Raw genomic sequence first — 16,665 nt, 5'->3', positions numbered from 1 at the left:
TCAACCTCAAGTGGTCTATCTCAAAATATGTTTATATGGTTCATTATTAAAATTCCTGGTTTTTTGGAAAGTAGCCATTATTCACAACCTATCTATGTGATACAGTATTCCTGTATTTTACAAAGCACACCGTATAATAATATTCAATGCTGAATTCTACTCTTATATGGGTTTGCTTATCTTTTCTCTGACATCTGTTTTCTGGTGATGTTGATATCCTGTACTTCAAAATAAATTGAGCAGTGCTTTCACTTCTTTCATGTCATCAGTAACCTGAATGTTTCATTAAAATGATAATTTTAAAGCTTGTCTGATTCTTCAGTCTGTGTTAAATAGTTCTGAAAAACAATTCCACATTTGTTACAGTTAATTTTATTTTGTCTACTACTGCTATCTCAGTTTAACCTCTCTCTCTCTGCAGGCATGATTCTTAACTCTTTTAAAAGCTGCATTTCAGATTATTTCAAAATTACTTAATTAGTCAAACTTTTGAGCAATGAACAGTACCACTTGCACAAAGATCGTTGATTCTCGATCACAAGCATCTCAAATAGTGGAATTCTCTTATTTCCTGCCTGATGTGCTTTACTTCTGATATTCTGATATTAGTTGCAACTTGTCACATATGACATATGTGCAAACTATTGGACTGTACAGGTTGTGCCATATCATTTTTTACTTTGGGAAAAATTTCCAGAACTTTGATGCAGGTCGCTTATCGTGTCTGTATTTTGCACTTGAAAATAAATTGAGCGCTGATTTCATTTCTTTGATGTAGCCTGGGGCCTGATCACATCATTAAAACATGTTAAAGCCAGGTTCTCTCTTTATAAATTGATTTGGAAAACTGTGTATTTTAAATGCCTCTCCACTTTCATTAATGTTGGTGACTGTTATGAAGAAATAAGAAATTTACAAATGGATATGGACAAGTTAGGTGAATGGGCTAAAATTTGGCAGATGGAGTTTAACGTGGATAAGTGTGAGATTATCCATTTTGGTTGGAAGAATAAAAAGGCGACTTATTATTTAAATGGAGAGAAACTTCAGAATACTTCAATGCAGAGAGATCTGGGTGTCCTCGTGCATGAATCGCTGAAAGCTAGTATGCAGGTACAGCAGGTAATAAGGAAGGTAAATGGAATTTTGGCATTTATTGCTAAAGGAATAGAGTATAAAAATAAGGAAGTGTTGTTGCAACTGTACAAAGCATTGGTGAGACTGCACCCAGAGCACTGTGCACAGTTTTGGTCCCCTTACTTGAGGAAGGATGTAGTTGCACTGGAGGCGGTTCAGAGAAGGTTCACTAGATTGATTCCAGAGGTGCGGGGCTTGCCTTATGAGGAGAGATTGAGCAGTTTAGGCCTATACTCGCTAGAGTTTAGAAGGATGAGAGGAGATCTAATTGAGGTAAATAAGATGCTAAAGGAGATAGACAAAGTAGACATGGAGTGGATGTTTCCCCTTGTGGGGCATTCTAGAATGAGAGGCCATAGTTTTAGGCTAAGGGGTGGTAGATTTAAATCAGAGTTGAGGAATTACTTTTCTCAAAGGGTCGTGAATCTGTGGAATTCACTACCTCAGAGTACAGTAGATGCCGGGACGCAGAATAAATTTAAGGAGGAGATAGACAGATTTTAAATTAGTAATGGGTTGAAACTTTATGGGGAAGGGCGGGAAATTGGAGTTGAGGCCGAAATGAGATCAGCCATAATTGTATTGAATGGCGGGGCAGGCTTAAGGGGCTGAATTGCGACTCCTGCTCCTGGTTCTTATGTTCTTATATGTCCCCTTCTATTGGCTTCTCAACGGATTTTATTCTCTGTTTTGGAAGCTACATTTTGGATGACTTCAAAATAACTAAATTGCAAGTACCTGTTTTGACAACCTCACAGACTCAGTTGCAGTTACTAGTACATATATCTCAGTCTATTACCGCTTACAGATGGTTGCATTTATACTTATTTCTGATGCACAGAGATAACATGTTTTTATATGTCGATATTTTTAATCTCAGTTCTGATCCAGCCAATTTCCCTTGTTTTGTCTTGCAGAGTTCCTATGGATATGGTGATTTATTTAGCGATACCTGGAAAGCATTTGCTGATCACAATATTATACATTTAAAGACATTTGACTTTAAAAGGGTACTGAACATTTTTGATATTTGAGTAGCTACGATTTGTACATATTAAGAAGTGTTCTTCATAAGCACCATTGTTTTATTCCTTTTGTATGTGGTAATTTAGGTATGCTTCAAGGAAGTAGTCTTTTCATTACTCCCACGTATGCGCTATGGATTGTTTTACAATACCCCTTTGGTAAGTGTGTTTCATGCATTACAAAACTATTTATTTGTGTCATAAAAGCAACATTCATTTAATATATTTTCTTTCTAATGAAATGACCACACAAACCTTACTGCTGAGTTTTTAACCCCTTTGTTGAATGCTCTCATACTTTGTAGAGCGCAAACTCACTTGAATTCTGTAAGGGTGATTTTCAGTTATGTTGAGTATTATAAAATGGTTTGTGAGAGCAATGCACTTCTTTTGAGTGGTTATAAACAAGAAACAATGGACAGGCCCCAACATAGCAGTGCTCACTTGAACACCATTATGGACCACATGCTGTACAAATCACAGACTTTAACAAGCCCAATAAACTTTACTCTGAAAAAATGTTAGCTGCAAAATTGGAGATTTTTTGTGATATTGGAATGATCAACCAAACTTGCAACAGTTTTTGGATGAATCAAAAGATCCAAAATCAAGCGGTTTGATTGTGAAGCCTAGCATGGAACTTTTTGTGCGGTTCTGTTACTGAGACCATTTTGTCTGTAAGTTAGCTGGGAAGTTTGTTTCCTTGACTATGAATCCAGCTAACAAATATTTTTCATATTTTTGTATTTCAGTTAGTTACCCTATTTTTTTATATTGGAGAGGAAACGAAGCATACTGAGAAACAGTGTATGCCCTTTACGTAACTAGTGGCACTTGTCTTTTTATTATGGTAACATATAACATTTAACAAGTCAGTGATAAGGCTTGGACTGTTTGGAAGTATTCCAACAGATTTCTAGCATTCTAGCACATGAAACCTGATGGATAAAATATAAAAGAAAATACTGAAGGTGCTGGAAATCTGAAATAAACAGAACATTATGGAAATACTCAGCAGCTCTGGCAGCGTCTGTTGGGAGGGAAGCAGTGTTAATGGGCAGAATTTTGCTGTTGGCGGGCGGGCTCGGTGGGGGCGGTTGGGAAGCCGACTGCCGCTCGCGATCGGGACCAGACTGCGATTTCATACTGGCAGGCCAGTTAAGGCCTGCCCAGCATGAAATATGGGCGGCAGCGCTGAACGCTGCCTGTGCTGGGTGTGGGGGGAGGGCGGCGAATGGACTGAGCGTGAACATTGCACATGTGTGCAAGTGAGCGCTTCACAATCTCCCTGAGGCACAGAGCTGCCTCAGGGAGATGAAGTGTTTGTTAAAAAAAGAAAATAATGAAAATAAAATTGTAATAAAACATGTCCCCTCATGTGACTCTGTTATTAATTACATTTTAAAACTTTTTAAAAATTTGCTTTTGGAAGCCTCGTCCCGTCTGTGGATGAGGTTTCCAAGAAAATGCAAAGGCCGCTTGGCCTTTTTACCTGCCAGCCAACTGTTAGGTTGGATGGTAAGCGAAAAATTTAAGCTAATTGATCACTTAATGGCCTTAACAAGCCTTTTAATTGTCAGCAGGTGCGCTGCTGGCTCTGGCGCGTGCCCACCGATCGAACTATTGCACGACTGCGCATTGATGTCGGCACGTTCGGCCAACATCAACACTTGTCATTTCACGCTTGAGTGGGTTGGGCGCGCCCGCCGAGTGAAAATTTCTGCCCAATGTTTCAGCTTGATGACCTTTTTTCAGAACTGAAATATGTGTTCAGAATATGTTCTATGTCTTTGTATAGCATTTATCAATTAAGTGATTGGTCACATGTAACACTGTACTAATGCCTTCTTTACTTGTCATTAACAGGTGCCGGACTGTTTCAGTGCAGGAATGTTCAGAGCATTTTCACAGCATGTCCTGTTTAGGTTAAATGTTACACAAGAAAGTCCACAGGTATGTGTCCTATTGTAGAGTGCTCCATAACCCCATCTATTTAGCAAATCTACCAACAACGTTGGAATGGTATCATAGGCATAAGCTACTCACTGCAGTGTAACAGCTCATAACTTTTCGACAGCTGTCTGTTTAGCCAAAAAAGCCCATTCTGCTGTATCCAGATCAACTACTGCCCATACAGTTTTTTTTCTTACGCTTCAATTGAAATCCACTCCTACAAAGCTATGCCCCCACATCCTAAAACCTCCAAATGTTGCACCTCTATTTGCCTCTAGAGACTGATTTCAGCTGGGGTGGTGGTGAGGGTGTTATGATCAGCCTCAGTGCCCTTGAGCTAGGGAGGAATGATCTTGGCTATGATGCCCTCTCCATAATAAAGCGCCATGATGATATTCTGATTCATTGAAGAAGAAGGGTGGATTGTTATGGTGCTCTCAATTCCTCACACTGGCTACAGAGCACCTGATAGTGGCCACAGGAATATACCCAGATATTTACGACATACACATAGGAAGGCTGATGCAATGGCTTAGTAAACAAGATCTCTACAGGACTAATCCCACTTCTTTTCAAGCAGCTTCAAAATTAGTTAAGGATTAATCTCTAACTCAGCTATTCAAATATGAAGATCTGTTTATTAATTAGGATGCCATGCACATCTGCAGGACAATTGCTTCTTCAAATAGTCTGTCACAGCTCCTGAGTTCATGGAAATATCAGTAACTTTGAATTTAGCCATCATATACAAGATAAACTCTCTGTCTTGTCAGCTTTAACATGGCCTATCCATCTCGACAAAAATAGAAATACTCTTTTGGAATGTTCAAATAGTTCTGAATTATGCTTAGATAATTTTGATTATGAATTTCTAAATGCTAATTTAGAAGATATATTTTAATATTTGAAAATTTTGCTATATGCTTAATAAACCTACTTTTCTTTTATCAAGATTGGGAGAATTCGAGTTACACTTCTGGTTCGTGGTACTCAATATCGCAGAATTTTAAATCAGGATGAGGTGGGTAGCAAAAGGAAGTAATTATTTTGTTGCCTAGGATATATAGCAGGCGGTATAGAATTTTGCCATAGTTACCTGTGAATAGTTCATTCCCACAGATTGGAAGGTAGCAAGGTAACCCCACTATCTAAGAAAGGAGGGGGGAGAGAAAACAGGAAACTACAGACCTGTTAGCCTGACACCAGTAGTATGGGAAATGCTAGAATCTATTATAAAGGATGTGATAGCTGGTCACTGAGAAAAATAATGATAGGATTGGGCAGAGTCAACATGGATTTATGAAAGGAAAATCACGTTAGACAAACCTGTCAGAGTTTTTTGAGGATGTAACTAGTAGAATAGATAAGGGGGAACCAGTGAAAGAGGTGTATTTGGACTTTCAGAAGGCTTTCGATCAGCTCCCACACAGGAGGTTACTAAGTAAAATTAGAGCGCATGGGATGGGAGAATATACTGGCATGGATTGGGAATGGGTTAACACACACAAAACAGAGAGTAGGAATAAAAGGTCATTCTTAGTTGGCAGGCTGTGACTAGTGGGGTACTGCAAGGATCAGTGCTTGGATCCCAGCTATTCACAATCTATATCAATGATTTGGATGTGGGAATCAAATGTAACATTCCCAAGTTTGCTGATGATACTAAACTAGGTGGGAATGTGAGTAGTGAGGAGCATGCAAAGAGGCTTCAAGGGGAATTAGTCAGGCTAAGAGATTGGGCAAGAACATGGCAGATGGAATATAATGTGGAAAAAATGTGAAGTTATCCACTTTGGGAGGAAAAACAGAAATGCAGTGTATTTCTGAAATGGTGAGACATTGGGAAATGTTGATGCCCAAATGGACCTGGGTGTCCTTGTTCATAAATCACTGAAAGCCAGGTGCAGCAAGCAATTAGGAAGGCAAATGGTGTGTTGGCCTTTATTGCAAGAGGACTTGAGTGCAGGAGTAAAGAAGTCTTGCTGCAATTGTATAGAACCTTGGTGATTCAGCACCTGCAGTATTAATAATGCAAATTTCTCACTCCCAGTTGTGACTAACAAATATTGCTGGAAAATGTGTGATGTCAGGTGAGGAAAAATGTAGACTTGACAGTGGTGTTGTTTACAGTTAAATAATCTGCCAACACAGATTGCCTAAACTTGTGATGAATATTCACATTGGCAAAGTACAGAAGGATTGTAATGTCTACAGGACAATATCCACTATGACTCAAGTCCTGGGGAGAGATTTAGAAAAGTAAACAAAAGGAAGTTACCCTTCTTTCACAACTTGCTTTACATCTTTAATATATTAAAAATTCTGCATCTGTGTGCATTTCCTGTCAGCTTTCCCATTATAAATTCCAATATCCACATTTAAAATGGAAACAGCCCATGTAAACTTGTCATGCTGTAATTACACCCTCCTGCCAGTGTTGCCGCTATCAGACAACTTGTAGCCCAACCTCGTCTGTACTGTAGAGAAACTTGTATCCTCCAATCCAACTCAGCTTCCTAAATTGCTGCTGTTTTGTTATTTCGCAACAATATAGAAAAGCAAAGTATAAGAGCAAAATGCATGACTTTAAAAGGTGGTTGAATTGCCTGGGCTAGTTAGCTTTGAAAGATAATTTGGTGTTACTCTCATGTGCAATACCATGGTGTCAAGTAGTTATAAAGAATATATTAAAAGTCTTATGTATAAGATAGATTTCCTGTTTGTCCTGCATCTGTATTATTTTTCCTGTCACACTTTGTTGGTAACATCTCTGTCATAAAACAGCATATCCTCCGCCTCATTATGAGCAATATTATGGGAGATGTGCTCATTATATAATGACAGCTGAGCTTAATTTTTTGGAGGCAGTACACTGTATTAAATATTTTATTGCTCATAAATTATAGAAAGCTTTTTGTTAAATAGTTTTCGAATTGTATTAAAAGCTCAATAAAATTAATCTGCTGAATGCAATGCAAATATTTTAACTTTGTCCTCAGCTGGTGAAGGCACTGAAGACAGTAACAGTATTTGATGTCAGAGTGGTGGATTACAAGTAAGTGTTAAACATCATATAAATTGGGTGTTGGGGCATGGGTAGAAGTGCTAAAATTTCTTAGTGGTAAAAGGAGACTGTTTGTAACTAACAACGTGTAAAAATTGCATTTTCAGAATTTGCACTTTTCAAAGCCAAACTTCTCTGCAATCCTACTAACACAACGTTAACTGCAAAAGAAAAAGTTATACCATGTCAAAAAGTGGTAACTTTAGTTATTTATATGTTGCGTGAAATTTTTGGAGGTAGATTTACTTAATGCCCAGGAAGTACCTCAGATGGGGATTAAAATTTTTCTTGCTTTTTAACTCATTCATTGGAATAATCAGCTTTATTATTGTGGTTTACGGAAGCTTGGGTGCATTTGAAAAATTCAACTAAATGGCAAGTCAGGAAAGCACTTGCACAAATGCTGCTGAACTGAACCAGTACAGATAGTGTGCTGTGCTTGAGAGGGAGAATAGATGGCACATTTATGGACAGGGTATGAGTAACAGAAAAGTGCCCTTTGCAGAGTCGGGGTGGGCGGGGGGGGGGGGGGCGTAAACCATCAATGCCCAGAATGAAGCAAGCCTGGGACGCTATGACTTGGGGATCAATGCAAAAATCTTACGTTTGATAGTTGCCATTACTGATACTGGCTTGTTTTACAATTCCATATTTATTTAACTGACTGCTTTTAAATTCATTTGAACTCATATTTCTGATCATATAATTCAGAAGTCTGAACTATAGTATTTTTTAATTCTTTCTTGGGAACTGGGTGTTGCTGACAAGGCCAACATTTGTTGCTCATCCCTAATTGCCCTTGAACAGTGTGGCTATTTCAGAGGGCAGTTAAGAATCAACCATATTGCTGTGGACCTGGAGTCACATGTAGGTCAGACCAGGTAAGGATGGCAGATTTTCTTTCCTAAAGGACTTTAGGGAACAAAATTGGGTTTTTGCAACAATCAATGATAGTTTCATGCTCACAATTACTAGCTTTGAATATGAGATTTTTTAATTAATTGAATTTATTCATTAATTAAATTAAAATTCCACCAGTTGCTGTAGTAGGATTCAAACCTGTGTCCCGAGGGTATTAGCCCGGGCCTCTGGATTACTAGTCCAGTGATATTACTGCTACCACCATCTCCCCTATAGTCTAATAACATATCAACTATGTTACCATACCCCATAACATTGCAGGGTCGGAAGTACACAGCACAATACATTAGCTCCTTTAATGCAGACTTCCATCTGTCCATGAAAAAGGCTACCTTCAGCAGAAGGCACAAAGTGCCGATTGGAATAACTCAGCAGCCGAAGACTCTAATTTCCATAATCTAGAAAACGGTATATTTTTAGCTGGAGGAGAATATAAGACTAAACAAAGTAGGTGCAGGAGGAGCCCATTCAGTTCTTAGAGCCAATACTGACAAACCTCTTGATTCCATAAGACATAGGAGCAGAAATTAGGCCAATCGGCCCATCGAGTCTGCTCTGCCATTCAATCATGGCTGATAAGTTTCTCAACCCCATTCTCCCGCCTTCTCCCCATAACCTTTGATCCCCTTACCAATCAAGAATCTATCTATCTCGGTCTTAAATACACTCAATGACCTGGCCTCCACAGCCTTCTGTGGCAATGAATTCCATAGATTCACCACTCTCTGGCTAAAGAAGTTTCTCCTCATCTCTCTATATCTCCTCATGGGATGAACTCCTCATCCTAGGAATCAGTCTAGTGAACCTTCATTACGCTCTTTCTAAGGCAAATATATCCTTTCTTAGGTAAGGAGACAAAAGCTGTACACTCTACTTCAGGTGTGCTTTATAGCTTCTTTACTCTTATAGTCTAATTCTTTCCAATAAAGGTTAACATACTGCTTGCTTTCCTAATTGCTTGTTGTACCTGCATGTTAAACTTCTGTGATTCATGTACGAGGGGATCCAGATCCCTCTGAATCCCAATGTTTCTCAGTTTCTTGCTGTAAAACAAATTCTGCTTTTTTGTTTTTCCTAACAAACAGTGAACCTATCTAAATCCTATCAGAGCCTCTTTCCGTCCTCCTCACAGCTTCCTTTCTGACCTAACTTGGTTTTGTCAGCGAACTTCATTTACCTCATGGATACAAAGTGCCATTTAGTTGAATTTTTCAAATGCACCCAAACTTCCATAAACCACAATAATAAAGCTGATTATTCCAATGAATGAGTTAAAAAGCAAGAAAAATTTTAATCCCCATCTGAGGTACTTCCTGGGCATGAAGTAAATCTACCTCCAAAAATTTCACGCAACATGTAAATAACTGAAATTACCACTTTTTGACATGGTATAACTTTTTCTTTTGCAGATAATTTTGTGTTAGTAGGATTGCAGAGAAGCTTGGCTTTGAAAAGTGCAAATTCTGAAAATAGTTGAGGCCTAAGCAATTGATCTTTGCAGTACCCCATTAGTTAAAGCCTGCCAACCCAAAATGATCTGCTTATTCCTACTGTTTTCTGTCAGTCAGCCCAAAAATGATCTGCTTATTCTTACTGTTTTCTGTCAGTCAAGCCTCACTCCATGCTGATATTTTACCCCCAAAACCATGAGCTTTAATTTGTTATTGAATTTTTTTTTTGCATATCCAGATACTCAACATCAACTGGCTTCCCTTATCTACTCTACTAGTTTTATCCTCAAACTACATTAATTTGTCCAACATAATGTCCTTTTATCTATTTGTGTTGACTTCCCTCAAATCATATTGCGATTTTCTAAGTGTGCTGCTATCATGGTCCTAAAAATAGTTTCTAGCATTTTATCTACTACTGATGCCAGGTTAGCTAGCCTGTAGTTCCCTGTTTTCTCTTTCCCTCCTTTCTTGAATAGTGGGTCTAGGTTTGCTACCTTCCAACCTATGGGGACTGTTCCAGAATTTAGATAATTCCGGAAGATCAAAAGGTATCCACTATCTCTATAGTTACCTCTTTTAAACCCCACTAATTACTCCAGTACTATTTCTTTACTAATGCTGATCTCCTCAAGTTCCTCATTTTAACTAAATCCTTGGCTCCCCATTACTTCAGGACAGTTTTTTTGTGCCTTCCACCGTGAGGACAGAATTTATATGACTTCTCTGTCACTTCCAAATTCCATTTTACAATTTTTACTGTCTCTGTCTCTAAGCGCCCCAGGTTTACTCTCACTAATCTCTTCATTTTTAAATTCCTATGGAAACTTTTGCAATCTGTTTTTATGTCTCTAGTCATGTACCCTCCTGTCCTATTTTCTCTTTCTTTATCAATTTATTTGTCATTCTTTGCTGAATTTTAAAATTCTCCGAATGTTCCTTTTTGGCAACAGTAAAAGGCTCTTCTATTTCTTATTCTGTCAGCCACGGTTGGACCACTTTTCCTGTGGGTCTTTTATTCCTTAAATGAAAACATAAGGCTTGCAAATTATGATTTACTTCTTTAACTGTTTGCAATTGCCTATTTACTGTCATTTCTTTTAATCTAGTTTTTCAATCTACCATGGCCAGCTCATTCCTGATGCATACATAGTTTGGTTTGTTTAGATTTAAGACCCTAATTTCAAATTTAACTAAATCACTCTCAAACCCAATGTAAAATTTATGATATCATGGTCACTTCCCCAGAGGCTTCTTTACTACAAAGTTATTGATTAAGCTGGTCTCACTGCACAAAGTTAGATCTAAAATAGCCTGTTCATTGTCTTACTGCACAAGAAAATTATCTTGAATACATTCCCATGAACTCATCCTCCACACATTATTGCATACTTAGTTTGTCCAGCCGTTATGAGGATAAAAGATCCAGACGATTACCGTACTATCCTTATTATATGTGCCTGATTTATTTTCTGCCTGACACTGCAAATACTGTTAAGGAGCCTGTAAACCATTCTCACCTGTGTTTTTTGCCCCTTGCTGTTTCTTAACTCAACTCAAACTGATTCTCCATCTTGATTTTCTGAGCTAAGATCCTTTGCCCCTCCTGTCTTTATCCCATTCTTTATTATCAGGGATACCCATCGTCGTGCATTTTGTCTATTCCTTCTAAAGGCCAAATATCCTGGGATATTTAATTTCCAACCTTGGTCACCCAGCATATTTCCATAATAGCTATTAGATTAAATCCATTAATTAAATCTGTGCTATCAATTAGTCTATTTTGTTGCGAATGCTTTGTGCATTCAAATATAGTGCCTTTAGCTTTCATTATTTTCTATATTCCCTGATGTCACTTAATCATTAATGCCCAATGATCTCTGCTAAGCCCTCTGTCCCTGACCCACTCTGCTGATTTTTACCCAAATTGTTACTCTACCACTCAGTTTACATAGAGCCCATCCCAGGTAATAATCTAGAAATTATCAGTGAGACTCTGCATTTTAATTTCAACCGCAACTCCTCAAGCTCCCTCAGCAGAACGTCTTTTCCAGTTCTACCTCTTTCCCATGCATTTATGCCAATGTCCCATGAATTGAAACCCCTGCCTCTTACAGCACTTTTCAGCCACATATTTAACCTTTTAACCTATTAGTCACTATGCCAGTTTGCACATGGCTCAGGTAACAATCTAGAAATTATCAGTGAGACTCTGCATTTTAATTTCAACTGCAACTCCTCAAGCTCCCTCAGCAGAACGTCTTTTTCAGTTCTACCTCTGTCATTGATTTCAACATTCACCACGATAACTGGATGATCCTTTTCCCACTGCAAGGGCAGGAATTTCTGCACCTGCACGCCGCCAGGATCTTCTGGTCCCGCCACAAGTCAATGGACTTTGGCTAAGGCGCCGCCTCGCCCCGCAGCAGGTCCCGCCCACGATGGGGCTGGAAAATCCCGGCCCAAGTCTTCTCCATCCATGAGATAGTGGCTTAACCCCGGCATAGGATGGGCAATACAACCTTTGGCCCCAGCTGAAAACAATATTTATCTGTTTTGTCCCCTATCACTACCACTTTCTTTTCACTCCCCCCATTTGACCTTGTGTACCATGGTGCCATGGACAATTTGCTCATCTACCCTGCAGACTTTGTTCTCATCACATAAATATCAGACATAGTCATTGGATAAGGACAAAGGCCAAGACTCCTCCTGCATTGCATTCTGGGTCTTGTTACCTGCCTGACTGCAGTCACACCACCTAAATGGTATGACTGTCTCATGGATCAAAGGGTACAGATAATTCTTCCCCTTGCTGATGCCCCTCATTTGTTTTAATTATTTATCCTTGAGCGTCACTGATAAGGGCAGATTTTTTGCCCTCTGTTAATTGCCCTTGAGAAGGTGGTGGTGAGCCGTCTTCTTGAACCGCTGCAGTCCATGTGGTGTAGATACACCCACAGTGCTGTTAGGGAGGGAGTTCCAGGATTTTGACCCAGAGGTAGTGAAGGAACGGCGATCCAAGTCAGGATGGTGCCTGGCTTGAAGGGGAACTTGCAGGTGGTGATGTTTCCATGCGACCCTTGTTCTTCTAGGTGGTAAAGGCTACAGATTTGTCAGTGCTGTCAAAGGGGGCTTGTTGAGTTGCTGCAATGCATATGGTACACACTGCTGCCATTGTGTGTCGATGGTGAAGGGAGGGAATAGTTATACAGGCCAGAATTTTTCGCTGAGCGGGCAGGCATGCGGCCTGACCCTCTCGAATGTAAAATAGCGCATGATGATGTTGAGCGAGTGTCCCAACGTCATTGTGCAGTCGCATGATATTTCGGTCAGCGGGCATGCGCTGTACTCAGAACATATCTGCTGGCAATTAACAGGGCTATTAAGCCCATTGATGGTGCAGTTAACTGGGATTTTTCACTGCCTGCCCAATGTTATGTTTGAGGGAGGGAGAATTGGCCAGGCGGCTTTGCATTTTTCAAGAAACCTCATCTAAGGGAAGGATGAGGTTTCCATTATTAAATTTTAAAAATCTAAGCACAGAAGTTTTATAACGACTATGCTCAGGTGACTGCTTGTGTTGCGTGGACAATTTTTCTGGATTTAAAATTCTTTATTTGGTACTTTTGAAGCCTTCAGCTCCCTGAGGCAGCTCTCTGCCTTTAGAGAGCTTTCTATGAGTGCTCCCCTATGCCTGCGCTGACTTCAATGCTCGCCCTCCTCCTGCCCCCAACCCAGGCAGTGCTGATCATATCACAATTGGGGGCTGATTGCAGGCATCGGCCTGTTCCCTGGCTTCTCCCAGGCTTGCCAATCACACCCGCACACCAACCTAAAAATCCTGCCCATGGAATTTGCAGCACAGAAACAGGCTATTTGGCCCAGCCAGTTCATGCCAGTGTTTATGCTCCACTCAAGCCTTCTTCCATTTTTTTTGCATTAAATCTATCATGGGAGCCCTCTACTCTCATCTCTTTCATATGCGTGTCTAGTTTCCCCTTAAATGCATCTATACGATTCACATCAAACATTCCCTGTGGTAGAGTGTTCTTTATTCTCTCCATTCTTTGGTAAAGTAGTTTCTTCTGAATTCTATATTGATAGCCTCTAGTTATGTTGTTCTGCACAAGAGGAAACATCCTCTCTGTAACCACTCTATTCAACCCTTTCACAATTCTAAAGAACCCTATTAAGTCACCACTCAGCCTTCATTTTTTGGGAGAAGAGAGATCTGGCCTGACAATGCTTTCTTGATAAGTGTACCCAGCATTTCTGGTATCATCCTTGTGAATTTTCTCTGCACCCTCCAGTGCCTCTATATCCTTTTTATAATATGGCAATGAGACGTGCTCACATTACTCTTAAGTATGGTCTAACCATGGCTAAAGTAGTGATTGGGCTTCCGATCAAGCGAGCTGCTTTGTCTTGGATGGTGTTGAGCTTGTGCGTTGTTGGAGATGCATTAATCTGGCAAATGGAAAATATTCCATCACACTCCTGACCTGTACCTTGTAGATGATGGACATACTCTGGAGAGTCAGGAGATGAGTTACTCACTGTAGTATTCCCAACCTCTCCACCTCGGAGTTGGAAATGGACTTCTTCAAGATAACCATTTACTGCAGGAGTGGTTGTCTGGGGTATCGATGCACTTCATAAATACCTACGTGTTGCATTGCTGCACATCATCTGCACTATTTTATTTATTTAATTATTTAAAGTTTATGTATTTAATCAACTTGGCTTTGTTTTAGTTTTTAAACAACTCATTGATTTAGTTTAATTTAGGTGTTTTACCTGCAGACTTACTATGTGTCCCTCCTTGTGCTGCGATGTCACTGTGATTTTTCTCCAGTGACATTCACACTCTCAGCTTCCTCTTTCTCACTGCTGCGCTCTGTTCTTGAACTTGCCTTTCTCACTGCTGCATTCTGTTCCCGACCTCACCATTCTCACTGCTGCACTCTGTTCTCGACCTCACCTTTCTCACTGCTGCACGCTGTTCCTGACCTCACCTTTCTCACTGCTGCGCTCTGTTCTTGACCGCACCTTTTTCACTGCTGCGCTCTGTTCTTGAACTTGCCTTTCTCACTGCTGCACTCTGTTCTCGACCTCACCTTTCTCACTGCTGCACTCTGTTCTTCAACTTGCCTTTCTCACTGCAGCGCTTTGTTCTCAACCTCACCATTCTCACTGCTGCGCTCTGTTCTTGAACTTGCCTTTCTCACTGCTGCACTCTGTTCTCGACCTCACCTTTCTCATTGCTGCACTCTGTTCTCGACCTCACCATTCTCATTGCTGCGCTCTGTTCTTGAACTTGCCTTTCTCACTGCAGCGCTTTGTTCTCGACCTCACCATTCTCACTGCTGCGCTCTGTTCTTGACCTTACCTTTCTCACTGCTGCGCTCTGTTCTTGAACTTGCATTTCTCACTGCTGCGCTCTGTTCCTGACCTTACCTTTCCCACTGCTGCGCTCTGTTCCCGACCTCACCTTTCTCACTGCTGCGCTTTGTTCTTGACCTCACCATTCTCACTGCTGCGCTCTGTTCTTGACCTCACCTTTCTCACTGATGCACTCTGTTCTTGACCTCGCCTTTCTCACTGCTGTGCTCTGTTCTCGACCTCACCATTCTCACTGCTGCGCTCTGTTCTCGACCTCACCTTTCTCACTGCTGCGCTCTGTTCTTGAACTTGCCTTTCTCACTGCTGCGCTCTGTTCTCGATCTCATCTTTTCACTGCTGCGCTCTGTTCTCGACCTCACCTTTCTCACTGCTGCGCTCTGTTCTCGACCTCACCTTTCTCACTGCTGCGCTCCGTTCTCAACTTCACCTTTCTCACTGCTGCGCTCTGTTCTCGACCTCACCTTTCTCACTGCTGTGCTCTGTTCTCGACATCACCTTTCTCACTGCTGCACTCTGTTCTCGACCTAGCCTTTCTCATGGCTGCGCTCTGTTCTCGACCTCACCTTACTCACAGCTGCACTCTGTTCTCGACCTCACCTTTCTCACTGCTGCGCTCTGTTCTTGCCCTCTCCTTTCTCACTGCTGCGCTCTGTTCTAGACCTCACCTATCTCACTGCTGCGCTCTGTTCTCGACCTCACCTTTCTCACTGCTGCGCTCTGTTCTTGACCTCACCTTTCTCACTGCTGCGCTCTGTTCTCGACCTCACCTTTCTCACTGCTGCGCTCTGTTCTAGACCTCACCTATCTCACTGCTGCACTCTGTTCTCGACCTCACCTTTCTCACTCCTGCGCTCTGTTCTCGACGTTGCCTTTCTCATTGCTCGTTCTCGACCTTGCCTTTCTCACAGATGCGCTCTGTTCTCGACCTTGCCTTTTTCAGTGCTGCGCTGTTCTTAACCTCACCTTTCTCACTGCTGCGCTCTGTTCTTGACCTCACCTTTCTCACTGCTGCGCTCTGTTCTCGACCTCACCTTATCACTGCTGCGCGCTGTTCATGACCTCACCTTTCTCATTGCTGTGCTCTGTTCTCTATCTCGCCTTTCTCACTCCTGCACTCTGTTCTTGAACTTGCCTTTCTCACTGCTGCGCTCTGTTCTTGAACTTGCCTTTCTCCCTGCTGCGCTCTGTTCTCGACCTCACCTTTCTCACTGCTGCGCTCTGTTCTCGACCTCACCTTTCTCACTGCTGTGCTCTGTTCTAGACCTCACCTATCTCACTGCTGCACTCTGTTCTCGACCTCACCTTTCTCACTCCTGCGCTCTGTTCTCGACGTTGCTTTTCTCATTGCTCGTTCTCGACCTTGCCTTTCTCACAGCTGCGCTCTGTTCTTGACCTTGCCTTTTTCAGTGCTGCGCTGTTCTCAACCTCACCTTTCTCACTGCTGCGCTCTGTTCTTGACCTCACCTTTCTCACTGCTGCGCTCTGTTCTTGACCTTACCTTTCTCACTGCTGCGCTCTGTTCTTGACCTCACCTTTCTCACTGCTGCACTCTGTTCTCGACCTCACCTTTCTCACTGCTGCACTCAGTTCTCGAACTCACCTTTCTCACTCCTGCACTCTGTTCTCGATGTTGCCTTTCTCATTGCTCGTTCTCGACCTTGCCTTTCTCACAGCTGCGCTGTGTTCTTGACCTTGCCTTTTTCAGTGC

At 41.3% G+C, this 16,665-nt stretch overlaps 1 protein-coding gene across 5 annotated transcripts in view; it reads left to right on the top strand.

Annotated features, from left to right (window-relative positions):
* The window catches only part of eogt (EGF domain-specific O-linked N-acetylglucosamine (GlcNAc) transferase), an 86,829-nt gene that overhangs the window by 57,962 nt on the left and 12,202 nt on the right, over positions 1-16,665 (top strand). For all 5 annotated transcript variants that reach the window (XM_041191456.1, XM_041191452.1, XM_041191454.1 and 2 more), the window contains 5 exons: positions 2,055-2,147; positions 2,250-2,321; positions 4,029-4,115; positions 5,068-5,136; positions 7,115-7,170. In XM_041191456.1, coding sequence (XP_041047390.1) covers positions 2,055-2,147; positions 2,250-2,321; positions 4,029-4,115; positions 5,068-5,136; positions 7,115-7,170 — 377 coding nt within the window. The remainder of the gene's footprint in view (positions 1-2,054; positions 2,148-2,249; positions 2,322-4,028; positions 4,116-5,067; positions 5,137-7,114; positions 7,171-16,665) is intronic.

The sequence above is a fragment of the Carcharodon carcharias genome, chromosome 7 (assembly GCF_017639515.1).
Source record: "Carcharodon carcharias isolate sCarCar2 chromosome 7, sCarCar2.pri, whole genome shotgun sequence".
NCBI classification, from domain to species: domain Eukaryota; kingdom Metazoa; phylum Chordata; class Chondrichthyes; order Lamniformes; family Lamnidae; genus Carcharodon; species Carcharodon carcharias.
Note: the sequence above shows the minus strand (reverse complement) of the source record. Positions and strands in the feature narration are given on the sequence as shown.